General features: G+C 40.1%; 1 protein-coding gene and 1 long non-coding RNA gene across 4 annotated transcripts in view; one reads left to right on the top strand and one right to left on the bottom strand.

The window, feature by feature from the left end:
- The window catches only part of ADGRG7 (adhesion G protein-coupled receptor G7), a 97,656-nt gene that overhangs the window by 7,155 nt on the left and 67,830 nt on the right, over positions 1-22,671 (bottom strand). For all 3 annotated transcript variants that reach the window (XR_011387823.1, XM_002716610.5, XM_070071993.1), the window contains 4 exons: positions 16,468-16,814; positions 15,320-15,416; positions 8,352-8,507; positions 5,669-5,825 (listed from right to left, as the gene is read on the bottom strand). Coding sequence is in view for 2 of the 3 variants with exons in the window: in XM_002716610.5 (XP_002716656.2) it covers positions 5,669-5,825; positions 8,352-8,507; positions 15,320-15,416; positions 16,468-16,814 (757 nt within the window). In the remaining variant the exon portion in view is untranslated. The remainder of the gene's footprint in view (positions 1-5,668; positions 5,826-8,351; positions 8,508-15,319; positions 15,417-16,467; positions 16,815-22,671) is intronic.
- LOC127482958 (uncharacterized) lies at positions 8,095-13,680 on the top strand. Its single transcript, XR_007908925.2, has 2 exons — positions 8,095-8,548; positions 13,501-13,680. It is a non-coding gene; the product is annotated as an uncharacterized lncRNA (long non-coding RNA).

Raw genomic sequence — 22,671 nt, 5'->3', positions numbered from 1 at the left:
TTAGGGGTACAGCACATTCTGATATTGAACAAGATGTTACATTGGGTATATCACAAATACACCCAAGTATGTTTTTTGCACTCAGACAACTGATATTCTAGTCAAGAAGAAAGTATTTACATGTACAAAAGTTAGTGTAGAAAAATAGTTACAAAACCATAATAATTCTATTTTGATAATAAATTATATTGATTTAATTCACATTTAAATTAATAAATCTAGAATGAAAGTAATCACTTCCAGGGAATAAAGACTATCAATAAGCAATCTATGTGGGTTGCACCAGTATCAATTTCCTGAGCTTGATAATATAATACAGTTATATAAGATATTCAAATTTGGAAAGTTGTGCTGTTTTACAACTTCTTATGGGTATAAATTTATTTCAAAATAATTTTAAAAAGTAAAAGCAGGATGGTATGGAAACAGAGAAAAATTAAAGAAGAATTTTGACTTCCTCTCCTACTTCTTTCTGCAACATAAGATTTCAGGAAGTCTATAGAATTTCCATGAAAGAAAGTCATTTCCAAGAATTAAATGACATTAACTTGTGTTTCATATGTTTTGGTATATAAAGAAAAACTCTCAACCAGGAAAGTACTCATTAATCTTTACAAAATATACACTAAATATAATCACTCAAAAAATGCTGCCTTTGGGGCTGGCATTGTGGCACAGCATGTTAAGACACCACGTGCAATGCTGGTATCCCATATAAATACCATTTCCAATCCAGCTCCCTGCTAATGAGCCTGGGAAAACAGCAAAAGATGCCCCATGCTTAGACCCCTGCACCCACATGGGAGATCTAGAAGAAGCTCCTGGCTCCTGGCTTCAGCCTGGCTCAGCCCTGGCCATTGCGGCCCCTTGGGAAATGAATTGGTGGATGGAATCAGCAAACTCTCCCTCACCCTCCCCCTCTCTCTCCCCTTCCCCTCTCTTGCTCCCTCCCCCTCTTTCTCTCTGTAACTCCCTCTTCCAAATAAATAAATAAATAAATAAATCCTTTTTTAAAAAAGTGCTTCATTACATACAGGGTTTTTCAGAAACACATTTAACTTCTGTTTAAAAAAAAGAAATTGAAGTTTATTAAACATAATTAAAATTGTATAAATATTTCTTAAAAGACAACAATGGGCCCATTGTGGAGAAAGCAGAGCAAATGATAGCTGCCTATGATCCTACACTAAGCATCTCTCCACAGAGACACCCATTTGAATACCTATTCACACAATAAAGTATACTTATAAAGTACATTATATTATTTTTTAAATATTTATTATTTACTTGAAAGTCAGAGTTACACAGAGAGAGAAGGAGAAGCAGAGAGAAAGAGGTCTTCCATCTGCTGGTTTACTCCCCAGATGGCTGCATCAGCCGGAGCTGCACCAATCTGAAGCCAGGAGCCAGGAACTTCCTCCGGGTCTCCCACACAGGTGCAGGGGCCCAGGCACTTGGGCCATTTTCTACTGCTTTCTCAGGCCATAGCAGAGAGCTGGATCAGAAGTGGAGCAGCCGGGACTCAAACCAGTGTCCGGATGGGATGCTGGCACTGCAGGCAGTGGCTTTACCCATTATGCCACAACGTCAGCCCCAAAGTACATTATATTATATGGGGGAACCAGGCAAAGGACTTTAGTGTCTGGTTTATTTACACATTTCTAATTTTCATGTACTTATTTATTTATTTGACAAAGAGATTTCCCATCTACTAGTTTACTTGCCAAATAACTACAACATCCAGGGCTGGGCTAGGCCAAAGCCAGAAACTAAGCACATAATTTGAGTCTCTCATGTGGGTGGCAGGGACCAAATTATATGAGCCATCACCTGCTGCCTCCAAGGTTCACATTAGCAGGAAGCTGGAATTAGGAACAGAGCCAGGACTCAAACCTACGTGCACCAATATGGGACGCCAGTGTCTTAATTGCCCTCTATACTGCCTGTTTCAATGTGATAGAAAAGAATTGTTGAGGAAGGCAAGAAGTAAAACGTTGCCCATATCACCCTTTCCACAGATCCAGGCAGCACAGAGTGAAGAAAGATGCCTCCTACTTGAAGAGGGAATGGGAATTAAGTCCAGGTCATACCAGGCCCAGTACCAGACTTGCAAGGCAGAGCTCCACAACCCTGCCTCCAAGCCAGTATCTGTGAACTAAGCATCTGTAATTGTGCTACCAAGGTGGCCAAAGGACTGTTTTCCAACACCCCTGCCCCAACCTTGGACTCCACCACTGAGGGGTGTGGACAGTAAAATGAGCAAAAGGTATACTATGGCCTTACGATCAAAGGAACTAAGAACATAGTATCTGTCATTCCATCTCTCAAAGTCAATTCTAAACCAAGGAAAAAGGTAAACAGTGGTCTCTTAGCAGTCTTCACTCATGCCAGATACCTAGGTATTTATTGCTAGAGGACACTATGGCCTTCAAAAGCCCTGAACTCAGTTTAGGGATTTTTCTGGGTTACCACGTTGCTGCATCACCCCAGAGAAAGACCCCAGCCTCCACCGTTCCTTCCTCTACCCTCCTGCTGCATGCAGCCATCTTGAGATCCCCTCCTGGCAAAGCTCCTTTGAATCCATTATTCCTACCATCTCCACAGGCCCAGCTCTGTAAGGCCCCTAGGAGGTCCTTCAACTCCCTGATGGCCCTGAGAATAACTTGGGCAGGACAATCTGGGAGGCTCAACCTGTAGAGACCTGAAGAAAACATTGGATGGCCCCACTCACCTTCCTGGAAGCAGCTGAGTGGCCCCACCCATATACTCTCAACCCCAGGAAGCCACCAGACAACTAACCCTGAACAACTAAATCCGCAGAGTCCCAGGGAAGCAGACAAGTGGACCTGCCCACCTATTCACAATACCAGGAGGCAACCAAGCAGCTTTTCTTGATTGATTCAATTGGCTGAGATTGCTGGATAGCAATGAGGTAGCCCTACTCACCCAGGAAGATGTTGAGCATCCTCTTCTTGGAAATTCAGTCTGCTGAGGCCCTGAGAAGTAGCCGCTTGACCACACTCACCTACTCTCAGTCCCAAGAAAACAGTTGGGCAGAACTCCCTGAGCTGGTCAGTCCCCAGAGATCCCAGGAAGTTACTTGTACAGCTCTCAGATACTGACACATGCCCTACCCCATTACTAAGTATGCTGGATCACACTAACATGGGTCCATATGTGTGGCCCTGTACTGATATGACCCACAGAAACTGATAAGAACCCTACACCTGCAGCCAGGCACACCACACAGAGCTGTCAGTGAACCTACTCCACCCAAGGTAGCTGCATCCCAAGTGGAGGTGCAGTTCTACACTCCCAAAGCCGAGGACACTGAAACACCCACAGACATCACCAACATTGGTTACAGCTGAAGAAGCTACATGGCTGCTTCACTAAAGCACCCATCTGAAACTAAAGCCAACACAGCCTATCCAACAACAACTTAGAACACACAGCCAGTAGGAGCTCTTCTACTATACGGGTTATGAAATTGGTAGAAGCAACTGACCCTCCAAGTGCACAAACATTAACATTAGGGGCAGAGGAAGCATGAAAAAAAAAACAGGTTACAATTATGCCTCTTAAAAAAATTCAATACTTACAGCAATAGATCACAAAGAAATGAAAATCAACAAATTTCCAAATAACACAAAAGAATAATTTTAAGGAAACTTAATGAGACATAAGAAAATATAGACAATTTAGCACCATTTGGAAGACAATCTATGATATGAATGAGAAACTCCACAAAAAGATAGAGATTTAAAAAAAATCAGAAATATTAGAGCTAAAGAATTCATTGGGGGCAGACATCTGGCACAGAAGGTTAATCTGGGACGCCTGCATCCTATATCTGAATGCCTAGTTCAAGTCCCAAGTACTCCACTTCTGATCCAGCTTCCTACTAATGCACTTGGGAGGCAGCAGATGATGACCCAAGTACTATCCATGCATCTGGTGAGTGTTCCGCAGGTGGAGTACCTGGCTCTTGGCTTTGGGCAGGCCCAGCCCTGGCTATTGCAGGCATTTAAGGAGTGAACCAGTGGGTGGAAGATCACTTTCTCTCTGTCTCTCTGCCTTTTTTTTTTTTTAAGATTTATTTATTTACTTAAAAGAGTTACACAGAGAGAGAAGGCAAGGCAGAGAGAGGGAGAGGTCTTCCATCTGCTGTTTCACTCCCCCAGATGGCTGCAATGGCCAGAGCTGTGCCAATCCGAAGCCAGGAGCCAGGAGCTTCCTCTGGGTCTCCCACACGGGTGCAGGGGCCCAAGGAGTTGTTGGGCCATCTTCTACTGCTTTCCCAGGCCATACCAGAGAGCTGGGCTGGAACTCAAGCCAGTGCCCATATGGGATGCTGGCACTGCAGGCAGCCACTTTACCTGCTACACCACAGTGCTAGCCCCTCTCTGCCTTTCAAATAAATAAATAGATTTTTAAAGGAATTCAATACATTAAATTAAAAATTAAATTGAGGGTCTCATCAGTAGAATTGAGCAAGCAGAAGAAAGAATTTCTAAGCTTGAAGACAAGAAGTCTTTTCAAATATCACAGTTGGATAAGAAAACTTTCTTAATTAAAAAGAATAAAGAAAGGATTTGAGACTATGGGACACCATTAATGGAGCAAACATTCAAGTTATGGGGTTTCAGAAGAAGAGAGGCCGGCGCCGTGGCTCAATAGGCTAATCCTCCGCTTTGCGGCGCAGGCACACCGGGTTCTAGTCCCGGTCAGGGCGCCGGGTTCTGTCCCAGTTGCCCCTCTTCCAGGCCAGCTTTCTGCTATGGCCCAGGAATGCAGTGGAGGATGGCCCCAGTGCTTGGGCCCTGCACCCCATGGGAGACCAGGAGAAGCACCTGGCTCCTGGCCTTGGATCAGCGCAATGCGCCGGCCATGGCGGCCATTGGAGGGTGAACCAACGGCTAAAGGAAGACCTTTCTCTCTGTCTCTCTCTCTCACTGTCCACTCTGCCCGTCAAAGATAAAATATTAAAAAAAAAAAAAAAGGAGAAGGGAAAAGGCATAGGAAACTTATTCAATTAATAATTACTGAAAACTTTCCAAATTTTGACAAAGATATGGACATCTAAGTCCATGAAGTCCTAAGGATCCCTAATAGATTTAACAACATCAAAAGTCTCTCTAAGGTGTATTATCATCAAACTGTCGAACATCTAACACAAAGAGAATTCTAAAACAACAAGAGAAAAGCATCAAGTCACTTATAAGGGAATCTCCTTTAGATTAATGGAAGAATTCTCAACTGAAATCTTATAGGCCATGAGGGAATGGAATAAAATATTTAGTCTTGAAAGAAAAAAAATTGCCAGTCAAGAGCATTATAGAAGCTCCAACCATGGTAAAGAGCTTCCATGAATCCTTGCATTGAAGAAAAGAAAACAATGTGTCTCTTCAACCATCAGTTTGATGAAAATCTCTTCTACTTAGAGAAAAAGCAATAATTTGGCTCAACCATAACCCAGAAAGATCACAGCAAGTGAGTCTTAAAGAAATTTCCCTCCTCTTCCCATGACATATTTTATAAACAGAGACTCCTAAAGGCAACTAGTGATGACCTTCAGGAAGTTTTAAAAGGAAGAAACTTTGGTCTGGGGTGATATCTTCTTCACCACAGATTGTTTCTGCTACTTTCAGACAAATCTATACCATACCTGAGTAGTGTTGAAAATGCAAAAAATATAGCTGAAGACCAGTCTGATGTCATCATTTTTAATTAGCATAAAATATGCCAGAATCCAGGTAATTCCAAAAACAACTGCAATAGAAAATGTGCTAATAATCTTCTTTATAGATGAAAACTTTTTTGTGCTAGGTAAGAGGAGAGCAAGAAAGAAAACACTATTAATTAGTTTTTTGACTTATCAATATCATTATTACTCTTCTATTTAAAATATATATACATCTGCCATTCTATGAGTCTGCTGTGTATCTTGCTTCCCATCTTGGGTCGTTCTCTCCCTTTATTATTCTATCAGTTAGTATTTGCAGACACTAGTCTTGTTTATGTGATCCCTTTGACTCTTAGTCCTACCGTTATGATCAATTGTGAACAGAAATTGATCACTTGGACTAGTGAGATGGCATTGGTACATGCCACCTTGATGGGAATACTATATATAGTATATATATACATATATAGTATAGATAGATAAATAGATAGATCAATCAATCATTTAACAACAGTATGCCTCCGGCAGAAAAACAATGATGCTAGATGTTATGTCACTTTTGAGAAATGCTAATTTAGCAAGGTTTGTTTAAAAAATGCACTGATATCAAATCAGATGAAAAGTGTTCCTTAATTACTTCTACTACAGGCAAACTTCATTAACAATCATCTTACTCATTGGAATGGAATTTTATTTAGTGAGTATTACTATAGGATAAATCAGCAGGAAATTCCTTTATGGATCATCTGGTACCTTCCTATGCCTTGGATGGATACAGGAAAAAAAAGATTATCTAGATGTGGGGTGATCTTCTTCCCTCTCATAATTAAGTCTATATCCCTGGAATCTGAGCTTGGCCTCATGACTTGCTTTGATCAGTGTGACATTAACAAATGTTGCAAGCAAGAATTGAAAGCATTTGCTCATTAGAATTTACCAACCCTCACCACTCTTTGGAACCCCAAGACCACTATATTTAGAAACCTCTCCCAGCCTAATGGAAGATAAGAGACTATATGGAGCAGAGGTGAGTTTTCCCAGCAGCTCCCTACCCAAACAGCTGCCACCCACTATCAACCAGTTACCAACTGCCAGGTATAGGAGTGAGGCTTGGTATACTATCCATTGCTATTCAAGCCACTCAAGACCAAACACCTACCCATCTAACACTTAAACTAATGATAAATAGTAAATGTTTTTCATTTAAGCCACTAAGTTTTGAGGGGCTTTGTTACATGGCTAAATGATAAATGGAAGATCGTTTCTAGGCAACTAAAGTATACCATCCTTTTCATCATAACTTGGCCAACTGAAGAACCACAGACTATCAGTCAACATTTGGAAATATGCTTTTGGTGTCTGCGATTTACAAAGGTATCGTTTTGGGGCAGCAGCATTGTGGCATTTCATATGGATGCCAGTTCATATCCTGGGTGGTGCTGCACTTCCAATCCAGCTCTCTGCTAATGGCCTGGGAAAAGCAACAAGAGATGGCCCAAGTACTTGGGCCCATTCCACTCATGTGGAGACCTTGATGAAGCTCCTGGACTCAGCCTGGCCCAACTCTGGCCATTCTGGGCCATCTGAGGAGTGAATTAGCAAGTGGAAGATATTCTCTCTGTGTGTCTCTTTCTGTCTGTGTGTGTGTGTCTCTCTCTCTCTCATCTCTTCCTCTATCTCTATAACTCTTTCAGGTAAATAACTCTTTTCTAAAAATAATAAAATGAACAGTTTTATATAAAGGAAATATAACCTTCTTCACCATTACACTGAGAGGTATTCATCAAGTTTTTCCTGCATTGCAATTAAAATGTAGGTTTTAATGTTTATCAGTGAAAATATCTTCCTCATATTTACCCTTAATATGAACTATTACTCATATAGAAAACCTTTGATTATATTCCCAAGATTATAATCCCATGAAAGATGGTGGTTTTCACTCATCTGTTCAAGTTGAGTGGATCCATTTGTGAACTTACTCTTAGGTCACAGATGTATTCATAGAAAATCTACTAGAAATAAGCATAGTCTCACAGAGCTAAATCAGATCTGGCTAAAAAGCCCTTAGAGAGTTTCTCAGGCATGGAAAGCCAAGACACTGTGGCAAAAAACAAAAAAAAACAAACAAACAAACACGCCTAAATGAAAGATAATCTTTGAGTGAGATCCCAGTGGAAAGAACGGGCCATCAAAGAAGGAGGTATTTTTCTCTGGAGGGAGGAGAGAGCTTCCACTTTGACTATGGCCTTGTCTAAACAAGATCAGAGTTGGTGAACTCAAGAAGCTTCCATAGCCTTGGCAACTCATGACAAGAGCCTTGGGTGATTACTGACGTCATAATAAGAGTGTAAATTGTTAAATCAACAACAGGAGTCTCTGTGCACCTTCTCCCCATGTAGGATCTCTGTCCTTAATGTGTTGTAGTATGCAAATTAACGGTAAAACTACTACTCAAACAGTACTCTATACTTTGTGTGTGTGGGTGCAGTCTGTTGAAATCTTAAAAAAAAAAAAAAGATTAATAGAACAATCTCTCAACAACCACATGCCTCTACCATTATCTAAGCATTTGAAAACCCTTCCAGGAATTCTTGTTGTATCATGGTATTGTACTGTGTGCTAGATGAGCCTTGCTTGGCAGCTTCCCATTCATTAGGAATCTTACCTTGTCAGATTCTGGTTATTCTTCCATAGTACTTTGACTGTGATTATAATTAATATAACAACATTGCCAATGAGAATAAAGGTTATAGGTATGATGAATGACCACAGAAATGGACTTTTTATAAAATCATTGCTTTCTGGAATTGCCAGCCAGCAGCTGTTGGAGAAGAGAGAAATTATTTCAACAGACCAAGAAAGGTATGCAAACAGTTTCTCTGTACTATTAACATTACTGACATTCACTTAAATGTCCTGCTAAAAATCACTATCTTTTTGCATCTGAGATGACTTGTAAGAATTCAATTATGTAGAAAATCAAAATGGGTTGGTTCTGCTACAATTCTAAAATTAATGGGAAGAAAATGGGCTTTTGTTTTAAACAGTCCTGAATTTAAGTGTAACAGCGTGTCATTTACAAGGTGTCTGATTTCAGGCAAGTTATTGTTTATATGTTATTTTTCAATATGTAGCATATCTACTTGGTTCAAAATATCAAATGTAGGGTAAGAATTTTGAAGATCAATCCCAGGACCAGCACTGTGGTATAGCAGGCAAAGCCACCACCTGCAGTGCCGGCATCCCATATGGGCACCAGTTCGTATCCTGGCTGTTCCACTTTTGATCCAGCTCTCTGTTATGGCCTAGGAAGGCAGTAGAGGATGGCCCAAGTTCTTGGGCCCCTGCACCTGTGTGGGAGACCTGGAGGAAGCTCCTGGCTTCTAGCTTCAAATCAGTCCAACTCTCGCCATTTTAGCCATTTGGGGGGTGAACCTGCGGATGGAAGACTTCTCTCTCTCTCTCTCTCTCTCTGGCTCTGCCTCTCTCTAACTCTGCCTTTCAAATAAATAAAAAACTCTTTTTTTAAAAGATTTATTTATTTTGCTTGAAAGTCACAGTCAGAGAGAGGAGAGGCAGAGAGAGAGAGAGACAGAGAGAGACAGAGACAGAGATAGAAAGAGAAATAGGTCTTCCATCTGCTGGTTCACTCCCCAGATGGCTACAATGGCCAGGGCTGCGCCGATCTGAAGCCAGGAGCTAGGAGCTTCTTCCGGGTCTTCCCACATGGGTACAGGGGTCCAAGGACTTGGGCCATCTTCTACTGCTTTCCCAGGCCATAGCAGAGAGCTGGATTGTAACTGGAGCAGCCAGGTCTTGAACCAGCACCCACATGGGATACCGACACTGCAGGCAGCAGCCTTACCCACTACATCATAGTGCCAGCCCCATAGATAATGCTGAAAATAAAAGATTAATCTCATTCAAAATAGCTACAAAAAGAATTAAATACCTTGGTATAAATATAACCAAGGTCAGAGAACTCTATGATAAAATTACAAAACATTAAAGAAATACAAGAAGACATTTAAAAATAGGAAAAAAATCTTCCATTTTCATGGATTATAAGAATCATTATCATCAAATTTCCATGCTACAGAAAACAATTTACAGATTGAATGCAATACCAATCAAAATATCAATGACAATCTTCTCAGAGCTGGAAAAAATAATGCTAAAATTCATATGGAAACACAAGAGACCCTGAATAGCAAAAGCAATCTTACCACAACAAAAACAAAGCTGGAGGCATCACAATACCAGATTTCAAGACATATTATAGGGCAGTTTTAATCAAAAGAGCCTGGTGCTGGTACAAAAACAGATGTGTAGACCAATAGAACAGTATAGAAACTTCAGAAATCAATCTATACATGCACAACATTGACAAGGGAGCTAATATCAATCCCTAGAGCAAGGACAGTCTCTTCAACACATGGTGTTGGGAAAGCTGGATCTCCACATGCAGAAATATGAAACTAGACCCCTACCTTACACCTTACACAAAAATTCACTCAACATGGATCCAGAACCTAACTCTATGACCCAATACCATCAAATTACTAAAGAACATTTGGGAAACTCTGCAAGATATTGGCATAGGCAAAGACATTTTGGAAAAGACCCAGAAGTACAGGCAATCAAAGCCCAAATTGACAAATGGGATTACATCAAGTTGAGATATGTCTGCACTGCAAAATAAACACTCAGCAAAATGAAGAGGCAACTGACAGATGGGAGAAAATATTTGCAAACTATGCAACTGATAAAGGGTTAGCATCCAGAATCTACAAAGAACACAAGAAATTCAACAACAACAAAACAAGCAATCCAGTTAAGAAATGGGCAAAGGGGAGCCGTCACTGTGGCGCAGTAGGTTAATCTTCCACCTGTGGCACCAGCATCCCATATGGGCACCAGTTCTAGTCCCACCTGCTCCTCTTCCAGTCCAGCTCTCTGCTATGGCTTGGGAAAGCAGTAGAAGATGGCCCAAGTCCTTGGGCCCCTGCACTCGCATGGGAGACCCGGAAGAAGCTCCTGGCTCCTGGCTTCAGATCGACACAGCTCCTGCATTGTGGTCATTTGGGGAGTGAACGAATGGAAGAAAGACCTTTCTCTCTGTCTCTCCCTCTCACTGTCTGTAACTCTACCTCTCAAATAAAAAAAAAAAAAAAAGAAATGGGCAAAGGACTTGAACAGGATCATTAGCCATCAGGGATATGCAAAACAAAACCACAATGAGGTTTCAACTCACTCCAATTAGAATGGCTGTCATAGATACAGAAATCAACAAACAACAAATGCTGGTGAGAATGTGGGGGGAAAGGTACAATAATCCACTGTTAGTGGGAATGTAAATTAGTGCAGCCACAGTGGAAGACAGTATGAAGATACCTCAGAAATCTGAATATAGACCAACCATATGACCCAGCTATCCCACTCCTGAGAATTTACCCAAACTAAAAGAAATCAGTATATGAAAGAGTTATCTGTACCCCCATATTCATTGCAGCACAATTCACAATAGCTAGGGTATATAATCAACCCAGATGTCTATCAACTATTGACTGTATAAAGAAATTATGATATACATACATTATAAAGTACTACTCAGTTATAAAAAATATGAAATCCTGTCTTTCACAACAAAATGAAAAAAACTGGAAACCATTATACTTAGTGAAATACGCCAGTGCCAAAGAGACAGATATCATATGTTTTCCTTGATCCAAGGTAACTAATAGAGTACCTAAAACGTAATGTATTAGAGTGAAATGGACATTTTGAGACTGGATGATTCTTTACAGCCCTTATCTCTTTTGTTGAGGAACAGGTTTTTTTTTCTTCCTACTATTTGTTGAACTCTTATACTTAGCATAGGGTTAATTTTATGATCATTAAGTAAACGAAAGTAGATCTTTGTAAAATTAAGAGTGGGAATGGGAGAGGGAGGAGGAAGAAAGGTTTGGTGTATGGGTGGGAGGGAGGGTAGAGTGGTAAGTATCACTATATTCTTAAATATGTATATATGAAATACATGAAACTGGTATAACTTAAATAAAATTTTAAAAATATCAAGTATAGGGCCGGCACCACAGTTCACTAGGCTAATCTTCCACCTGCGGCACCGGCACCCCAGGTTCTAGTCCCGATTGGGGCGACGGATTCTGTCCCGGTTGCTCCTCTTCCAGTCCAGTTCTCTGCTGTGGCCAGGGAGTGCAGTGGAGGATGGCCCAGGTCCTTGGGCCCTGCATCCGCATGGGAGACCAGGAGGAAGCACCTGGCTCCTGGCTTCGGATCCATCAGTGCAGCGCACAGCCCTAGCGGCCTTTTGGGGGGTGAACCAATGGAAGGAAGACCTTTCTCTCTATCTCTCTCTCTCTCTCTCTCACTAACTCTGCCTGTCAAAAAAAATTTTTTTTAAATATCAAGTATAGAAATGATCATAACTAGACAAGAATTTTTTCTACATTTGTCTCCAGCCACTCAATCAGTATTTTTTCTGTATCCTTTCAAATTAAGGCTAGGCATACACCAGCAAATGGATATTTTTCCTTGATTTGTAATCAAATAATATTTGGCACATTCATCTATAGCTCACTTACCTGAATACCTCAAAGATCATTCAATAACAGAATAAAAAAACCTCATTATTTTATACAACTGTATATGATTCCATTATGTCACTATATCAGAATTTATGTAAGTAGTCTCTTATTTGTAGACATTTTACAAATGGTGATATTTTAAAAGAGTTTGAGAAAGTTATTTAACCTCACTGCATCTATTTTGAGTTTTTTGGTGGTTATAGTTGTAGTAGTATTTTTTTCCTTATCTGAGGTGAGAAAAATAACAACTACTTTCTGGCATTGTTGAGTCAATTCATTCATTTTGTGTTTACAGAGTATATGCTATGTGCCAGACATTATTTCAAACACAGTATAGCAGTGGGCCAAGCAAAAATCCTTTCTGTAGTGGATTTACATTCTTCTGTCTAGACATAGATTAAATAAACAAATAAGTAAAGTAAGTAATAAAGTATATCAGATGATGACAAAATACTGTGGAAAAAATAAAACAGGTAGTAAGAGTAGAAATTACTGTATAAATGTATATGTGTCTGTGTGTAGGAGGGGGTATTTTTTTTAAAAATAGAGTAGGCAGGGAAAGTCTCATTAAAAAAAAGTGATATTTATCAAAGACCTATCATAGATGACAGAAGGGTGTTCCAGGAAAAGGCTACATAGCAAGTTGAAAGACTTTGAAGTGAGAGCTTAAGAAACAACAAACAGGAGGATATGGCTGAGCCAGAAATGATTAGATGGGATTTCTAGAAAAATATAAATTATGTAGGGACTTTGTAGATGATTACTTACACTCTGGGAAAGGTAAAGAGACATGACATGATCGTGTCTTGCGTTTTAAAACTATTATTCCAGGTGAAGTGAGGAGAGAAGGGTGTGAGAAAAAGTAGGACACCAGGCTAAGAATCTACTGCATTAATCCACGTGGCTTTGGCCCAAAGGAGGCAATATTAAGAAATAGTCTGATTCTGGATATATTTAAAAACAAACAGATTTATTGATGGGCTGGATGTAGGATGTAGGAAGATGAAAGGTGACTCCAAAACCTTAGGCCTGAGCACCTGGTAGGATGGAATTATCATTAACTGAGATGGGAAAGACAATGAGATGAGCAGGTGTAGGAGGGAAGAAAAGGAGCTGCTAGCCCAGCGGGGGCATCAGGTAGGCAGCCAGGTATTAATAAAATCATGTGAGAATCCCTTCTATTCAATTATTGTTTTCTTTCCCCAGAGGTAAAACACCATTATTATACATGCCAAAGGACTTCTAAATTGTTTTATGCATTGGAATGTTATCATTTGAATGATCAAAATCATATTTCCAGTCTGAATGATGTAGGAGGAAACTGAGAAGGTCTTCATCTCTGTAATGAATTTAAAAAATAAAAAGGCATGCCTGCTTTCAACAGAAGAGGTTCATAACTAAAGTGGTAAGAATAAATAAAATTTATCTTCAGTCTTTCTTTTTACCTGTAACTGGAGGATAAACTTCCTGCCTCCATCTGCTTTGCAACCCATACACAGAAGAAATAGGAGGGCACTTGTCTAAGAATTTAATGGAATCCTGTTGAGAACTACTTCCCAGTCTCTTTTTAGGGGAAAAAAAGGATTTATTTAATTACTTAAAAGGTAGTTACAGAGAGAGTTATAGCAATGGCTGGGGCTGGGCCAAGCCTAAGCCAGGAACCAGGAACAGCATCTGGGTCTCCCACATGGATAATGGGCCCAGGCTCTTGGGCCATCTTCTACTGCTTTCCCGGGTGCATTAGCAGGGAGCTGGATTGGAAGTAGTGCAGCCAGAACTGGAACAGGTGCCCATATGGGAGAGAAAGTAGTGTCTAGGAGTATGAAATCCAGCCAGGCCATCAGCCACATGGCCTACAGCTAGGCATGGTCAGTCATGGGAGTGGTAAGTCCTCTGATGCTACAGCCTACCTTTGGAGGTTATTGAACACTTCCAAGTGTTTGGTTTTCATCTGGGTTGGTTTGGGACTTAAGGTAGAATCTGGGGATAAGAATGGTTGGATTTATAAAATGAGAAGGTAGTTTAGTTTAAGGAGCAGTTGCTGACTGGCAGCAAAAAAACATGTAAAGCGTTGAGTACCAGTTCAGTCCAGTTTTCTTCTCTTCCTCCCACATCAAAAGCACACACCATCCAAATACTTTTGTTATTGATGATTAGTTATTTACAATGGAGTCACAGGAACAATTTAGTTTGTGTGGTAAGTTTTCGTTATAATCCCATCAATGTAGAATCAGTATATAGAAGTGACAAATGCATAGTGCTTTTCAAATTATTAAATGTTTTCATTCTTGCTGGACTTCTTATAGTAATCCCAGAATAGGTTTTACTGTTATTGACATTCCTGCTTTTTAAATGAGAAAACTAAGGATTATACAAAATGAGTAATTAGGGATCATACCTATTATGTTTTCAGATATTTCAGACAATGAAAGGAGAAAATTTAAGAAAATAAAGTTCAGATTTAGAAGTTTAGTTGATTATTTGCTTTACAAATGACTTATCTAGGAAATTTCCATGTCACTGCATTAAAAATGATGTGTTCTTTGAGATTTTGTAATGCCCACCTCTAAATGTGACAGTCAAAAGTGAGATGCATATAACATTTGGAATCAACATCACTGAATAGTTATATTCTTTTCTTTTCTTTTATTTTATTTTTTGACAGGCAGAGTGGACAGTGTGAGAGAGAGACAGAGAGAAAGGTCTTCCTTTGCCGTTGGTTCACCCTCCAATGGCCACTGCCGGTGCGCTGCTGATCCGATGGCAGGAGCCAGGTGCTTATCCTGGTCTCCCATGGGGTGCAGGACCCAAGCACTTGGGCCATCCTCTACTGCACTCCCTGGCCACAGCAAAGAGCTGGCCTGGAAGAGGGGCAACCGGAACAGAATCCGGTGCCCCGACCGGGACTAGAACTGGGTGTGCCGGCTCCACAAGGCGGAGGATTAGCCTAGTGAGCCACGGCGCCGGCCTGAATAGTTATATTCTTATCTCAAATAAATTGATATTTTCAAAAATATAAACTCACATTTCCTCTTGCCGGTAGTCTAACTCCCATTGTGAGTCTTTCTTATTCTGAGAATAGATAATTCCCACAGTTATGGCCACTACTATCGCCGGGACACCTGTGTGATAAAAGAGAGGAACAGAATCAATAATTTATCCAAGAATAGGATTAATTACAAAAGACCATTAATGAATTATGCACCTGACCCTTTTCAGGAGGCATTGTTCTTTCCACCATGGATGATATACTACATGATCCTACAGACATAGGTCAAAGTAGATGTAATTTATCTTCTAAATGTTTTCCTTTTCCTTTTATTGTTTGCTGTACATATTTTCTGATTTCTGTGTAACTCTTACCACAATTTCCATTTTTTCCCAAAGAAACCTTTTATTTTTATATGGCTTAGTTCTTCTTTCACTTAAATAAATTTAAATGTGGATATTACTCATATAATTCTTCCTTTGCTGGAACACAATTAATTTTTGAAATAATTTTCTTGAAGAGTTATTCTGGTAGTCTTGTTTTTAGATTTATTGATTCATTTGGAAAGCAGTGTTACCAAGAGGCAGAGGCAGAGGCAGAGGCAGAAGCAGAAGCAAAAAGAGAGATCTTCCATCCACTGCTTAACTCTTTAAATGGTCACCATGGCCGGAGCTCGGCCGATCCGAAGCCAGGAGCCAGGAGCTTCTTCTGGGTCTCCAACCCAGGTGCAGAGGCCCAAGGACTTGGGCCATCTTCTACTGCTTTCCCAGGCCATAGCTGAGAACTGGATTGGAAGTGGAGCAGCCAGGTCTCCAACCAGCGTCCATATAGGATGCCGGCACTGTGGGTGGCAGCTTTATCTGCTACACCACAGTGCTGGCCTGGATAGTCTGTCTTGTAACATTTCTTTAAAGTATGTGGGAAGTTAATACTTGTTGCTTAAATCTCAAATAAAACTAGATGGAAAAAAGATTTAAGTTTGCTGCCCTGTATGTAGTATATCTTCCTTGATCACCAGTTCATCTTTCGCTTTAGTATAAGTTACTAGACATAAAGCATTCTTAGTTATTGCCATAGTGTCTATCTTCCCTCATGCTTGGCCTTGTACTTTTAGGCTTTCATTAGGTGTTTGTTTAAATTATTTCAACAAAATTAAATTCCTAAGTAAAGATGCAAATACTTACCCCATCCAATTAATGAGATGAACAGAATGAAATGTCGAGGAAGGGGCTTCATGGTCCTAATTAGGAGGAAATAGAGCTGTGTAGCACTGAGTCCATTCCAGGCAAATGTCACCAAGAGGAAGTAATGCAGTAAGATAGCAATCGCCGTACATGTGGGATTCGGGATGCCAATAGTGTCTGTTGTGGGTATTTCGTTATTATCAAAGTCAATATCATCGGTGCCACTGTCACTTGTCTGCAAGTTCTTATTGGAGTTTTCAATTCCAAACACAAAAAGGAGGTTGAAAATCAGCATTGATGTGCACAGACTGACCAACACCCAAGTTATTGAAGTTTTTCTGACTTTCCTGAAAATAAATAAATCTAAATAGTTAAATGAAAACAAAACAACTGAAAAAATAAACCCTAATGAAGTTGTGAGGGAACAAGGAATAGTATTATCCAACATAAAAGCAGCTTATAGCCCAGTGGGCCAGCTGGGAAACCTACCTTCCCAATTATACCAGGAAAACATTTTCCCCTCATCTCCTTTCTACAAATTAGTGAGGTAAAGTAGTTGAAGTGTCCTTTCTTAGAACTGTATTCTGATCAAAAGTAGCAGTGAATCTACAAAGATGACTGCAGTGAACTCTAAATACTGGATTTATGCCCTGGTGGCTCTGTCTCATGCATGGCCTATACCATGATTTAACTAATAGAATGCAACAGAAAGCCTGGCAACCAGGATCAGCTTATCTATTAAACATAGCAGTACTTAGGGCCATGGTTTTTTCAGGGCCGATACAATGTTTTAACTTCTTTTAATTCTAAAAGACTAAATAAATAAGTAAATATACTTTTAGGTCAAAGAATATTAGTGTATTCATCTTTATACCAATGCAGTTATAAAATACAATTTTTAATTTTTTATGGAGGAAGTATCCCCGAAAGGCAAAAGTGCCTGGGGCCTGTAAAAGTCTTCTCCCCCAACCCCTACACACACACACACGACTTCCCCTTGGAGCTTCTGGAATTTCTGAGCACTGCAGAAATCCCATGGAAATGCTGTGAGGCGAATGGGGAGAGGGAAACATCCCAGCCATCCCAGCATCCTGAGTGAGCCTCCAGGTGACCTGGGAGCCGGCCACCATCTGACTTCTCATTCCACCATCTGACTCTCTCACGAGAGACCCCGGCAAGACCAAGAGTCATACACTCAGCTTAGCCAAGCCGCAGAATCATTAAAGATAACAAGTCATTGTTTTTTCAAAAAAAAGCTTTCTTCCACTCTGTGAGTTGTCCTTCTACTTTTTTTTTTTTTTAAAGTATTTATTTGCAAAGCAAAATTACAGAGAGAGAGGGAGAGACAGGTGGGGGTGGGAGAGGAGAGACAGTGAAAGAGAGAGTTCTTCCATCTACTGGCTTACTCCCCAAATAGCTGCAATGGCCAAAGCTGGGCCAAGCCACAGTCAAGGGCCTGGGACTCCATCTAGGTCGCACAGGTAGGTGGCGGGGGTTCCTTCCACTGCTTTCCCAAGCACATTAACAGGGAGCTGGTTGAGAAGTGGCACTGCTGGGACTGGAACCAGCACTCTTTGGGATGTCAGTATCAGAAGCAGTGGCTTAACCTGCAGTGCCACAACGCCAGCCATTAAATTATTGTTTAAGCCACTAAGTTTTAGGGTAGGGTAGGTTTTTTTTTTTTAATAGTAATAGATAAGTAATAACAGTAATAGATAAGTTCTACTCTACAAGCACATACAAAGGCTATCTGTATAAAAGTCTCCAAAAACATTTTTTTAAAGATTTTTGTCTATTTATTTGAAAGGTAGAGTTACAGATAGAGGAAGAGACAGAGAAAAAGCTCTTCTATCTGCTGGTTCACTCCCCAAATGGACAAATTGGCCAGAGCTAGGCCGATCCAAAGCCAGGAGCCAGGCGATTCTTCTGGGTCTCCCACTTGGTTGCAGTGGCCCAAGTACTTGGGCCATCTTCTACTGCTTTCCCAAGCCATTAGCAAGGAGCTGGATAAGAAGAGGAGCAGCTGGGACTAGAACTGGCATCCATATGGGATGCCAGTGCTACAGGCACAGGCTTAGTCCACTACGCCACAGCACTGATCACCTAAAAAGATTTTTTTAACATTCCAAAATAAAAACATACTGTAAATTAGAAGATGAACCCTGTACATACTGTAAATTAGCAGATATTTGGGAAATGATCATGTTTGAATATAAAGAAGAAATTTCTTGAACATTTAGATATAATTTATTTTTAAAACTTACTTATAAATTTTAAAACAAAAGGCCAACTATAATTTTTAATAATTTAAATAACAGTGTAATTTGTCTAAAATTAAAATATATGATATTTAACTGAAATTATATTTATTTAATGAATGAAGCTTCCATAAACATTTCAAGTTAGGTAAAAATATTTTACATTTGGCCTGATATTGCTGTGGATTCGATCTGAGAGGAGGAGCGCAGTGGGGCAAGAGGTGCGGAGTCACGACACAGACACTGATAGTCAGGTGAAAGCGGGCCAGAGGTGAGCAGCCTGCAGGCTTGTTTATTTCAGTTGGTACAGCAGCTTATATAGTCAAGGCATCCAATCTGGTCAAGGGGTGGTTTATGTCCTAACCAATCACTGCCTGTTGCCAGGCAGGTTCCTTTGCCAGGTGGATTCCAAAGCCATTTTCTGATTAACTGACGCTCGCTCGCCAGTACCATCTTGGCACAGCCTTCTCATTCCACCACAGTCTTTTGCTACTGATGCTATTATTATTCTTTATCATCTGAGTAGACTAATGATTACTATTTTGTTGAATGTCATACACAACACAATTTCACAGGCATCTTTCCTGCAAGACTTTTCAGAACTCTATTTCTCTCAAGAATCTCCCCCAGACTAATGCACCATGAACCATATTTTGGGAAATGATCAGTAATTTTCAAATGGTCAAAATGTTCTGAGCAATCCTTGAAATGTAGAACATGCCCAGGGGGCTGTTGCTTTATCTGAAGATGAAAATTCTGCATACAGAACCAAGTGCTCTTTAAAACTGCTTTGTCTCCTCATCTTTTTTTTTAAACAATCTTATTTAATTTTTTTTTTATTTGAAAGAGTTACAGAGAGAAGTAGAGACAGAGAGAGATAGAGGTCTTCCATCTGTTGGATCATTCCCCAAATAGCCACAATAGCCAGGGCTGTGCCAGACCAAAGCCAGGAGCCAGGAGCTTCTTCTGAGTCTTGCACATGGGTGCAGTAGCCCAATTACTTGAGCCATCTTCCACTGCTTTCCCAGGTGCATTAGCAGGGAGCTAGATACAAAGTGAGCAGCCAGGACTCAAACCAGCACCCATATGGGATGCTGGTACTGTACCACTATACACAGCACTGGCCTGGGTCCCCTCATCTTTACCTAATGTCCTTGTACTAATGGATCAGCTTTTTCTCTGATTTTATCTGTAGGGTGACCTTGTCTACCAGTCTTCATCAGAAGCAGGTATGTGTGCCATGCAGTGTGGTGTGAGGGTGAAGGCATGTGGTATATGTGTGGCATGCTGTGTACATGTGTGTAGTATATGCAGGATGATGCATGTGTGGCTCATGTATATGTTCTTTTTCCTACATGTCCATGTACATCTTCAAATTGGCAGAGCAGGCAAATTTTCCCTTCTTATTTATTTGACAGGTAGAGTTATAGACAGTGAGAGAGAGACAGAGAGAAAGGTCTTCCTTCCATTGGTTCACTCCCCAAATGGCCATAATGGCTAGAAATACGCCAATCTGAAGCCAGGAGCCAGGTGCTTCTTCCTGGTCTCCCATGTAGGTGCAGGGCCCAAGCACTTGGGCCATCCTCCACTGCCTTCCCGGGCCCCCACAGAGAGCTGGACTGGAAGAGGGGCAGCCTGGACTAGAACCGGCACCCACATGTGATGACGGCGCCACAGGCTGTATATGTATTTTTTCTCCTATTGTTCAAAGCTAGGTATATCTTTGGCTTCCATATAGTGATATATTATAGTTCTCTGTATACCGTGGCATTTAGTACTGTGCCATCAAAGTTATAAAATCATAAAACCTTCTTGATTTTTTAGACTGCAAGATTTCTTGGAATAACTATCCCCGTAGTTTATAACTGTGCTTAAAGCTCTAATATCCTCATGTATCTCTTTATTCTTAATATCACAGAATTTGATGACTAAGTCTATTTGCCCATTATATATCACTTAAAATTTTATGGTGTTCCGCATAACCTCTCTCAATCTTTGGATTTCCATACTGAACAAAAAAAGAGCTTATATTCAAATAGAACCCAGTCTATCCCTTTGACACTTAAGTCTTCTGAAAGGCTAAAGTACTACAACCAGAAAAGAGAACTCAAGGGGCTGGTGCTGTAGCATAGCAGGCTTATGGGCACTGGTGTGATTCTCAACTGTTCTACTTCCAATCCAGCTCTTGGCTAATGCGCCTGGGGAAGTAGCAGAAGATGGCCCAAGTACTTGGACCCCTGTACCCACTGGGAAGACCTGGAAAAAGCTCCTGGCTCCTGGCTTCTATCTGGCCTAGCCCTGGCTGCTGTGGCCATTTGGGGCGTGAACCAGTGAACGAATTTCTCTCTCCCTCTCTAACTCTGCCTTTCAAATAAAATAAATAAATCTTTAAAAGGAGAACTGAAAAGAATCCTTTTATTTAAAAATAAGTTTACCTTTTAATTTTGTCTAAATTTGAGCAATAAAGTATAATTTGCAGGAAGAATGAGCTAATTGCAAATAGCCTGGCCCTACATTTTTTATACTTTACCCTTGAACAAAGAAAACTGTGATTGAAGACTGTGAAAGTCAAGAAAACTTTGACTTTATGTTTGTTTCCTGATGAATTTTAGTGGTATCTATGATTGCAGAAATATGGTAGGAAACACATTAAGAAAGAAAGAAAAAAATCTGATGACAAATTGAAGCAGTGATATTTTAAGGTAGCAACAAGACTAGTTATGCAGCAACAGCAACTCAGCCATATAGGACTTCGTCACTACAACTCTGGTAATGGCAGAACAAACTTATATGACAAGGCATGTAATTTTCCTTCAAGGCATTTGCCACCATTTGTCATGTTGTATTCATTTGCATACATGTTTGTAGGTCTGTCTCTACCCAGCCCCAACCCTCAGAATGTAAATTCCATGAGAAATGTGAAATGATCAGTTTTCTATTCAGTTCCTCCCACAGTATTTGACACGCAATATAAAACTTTCCAATGAACGGCAAAAGACTCAATCTGTGAAAAGTGAAAAAGAGGAAGCAAAACAACTCTGGATCTTTGGAGAAAGTCTGTCTGGTTCCCATACAGAGTGAAGAAAGTGAAAAATGAGCCCCACCAAAATGAGGAAGTGCTGAAAACACTGCTTGGGACACAGAAAAACATTGGGAAGGCGCTCCCTCTGGTGGCATAGGGGAGTACACGTTTTATAGAAAAGCATAGCAAATGTAGAATGATATATTAGAAAAATCAGTTTTTCAAACACTAGAGCAATAATTTTTTCCAGTAAGTATCATCAATGGATAGCAAAATGATTACATAAAAGATGACTGGGAAACAAGATATCACAGTATCAAAGTACCACCCCATGGGTTACCTAATATTTACATAGGGAAAAAATGAGCCTTGACAAAATAGAAATCTGACACACACAATTTTAAACAAGAAATCTCACTTCCAACCTGTAATGGGAGAAACTGATTCCACACACTTCTTACTGGATCACATGAGAAAGATTAAATCACATAGCATTTCCATAAAAAATATTTAATCTGCATCTAATTATAGGGAAAATTTCAGATAAATCATAAATTGTAGAACATTCTTCAAAGCAACTGGCCAGGAAACTTTGAAAGTCTTAATGTCATGAGAGAACAAAATATACAAAAATGACAGATGAATTACTTCAGGCTACAGGAGACTAAGTTGCAGGCAAGACACCTAAATGAATTGGAAAATGGAAGCTATTATTGTCATATTTCAGTATGTAGTACAAGTGAATATCATTGTATTAATGTTATCATATTCATCATATTATATTAATGCTAAATATCTAAGTTAAATTTCCTGAATGGAAGAGAATGATGTTACATTATAAAGGAGAAGGTCTTATTTGTTAAGAGATGAATACCTGAAGAATTTAGAGATGACCCTTTAATATACACAGCTTAATTTTACAAT

The sequence above is a fragment of the Oryctolagus cuniculus genome, chromosome 4 (genome assembly GCF_964237555.1).
Source record: "Oryctolagus cuniculus chromosome 4, mOryCun1.1, whole genome shotgun sequence".
Lineage (NCBI taxonomy): Eukaryota > Metazoa > Chordata > Mammalia > Lagomorpha > Leporidae > Oryctolagus > Oryctolagus cuniculus.
This window is presented reverse-complemented; position numbering and strand designations above follow the sequence as displayed.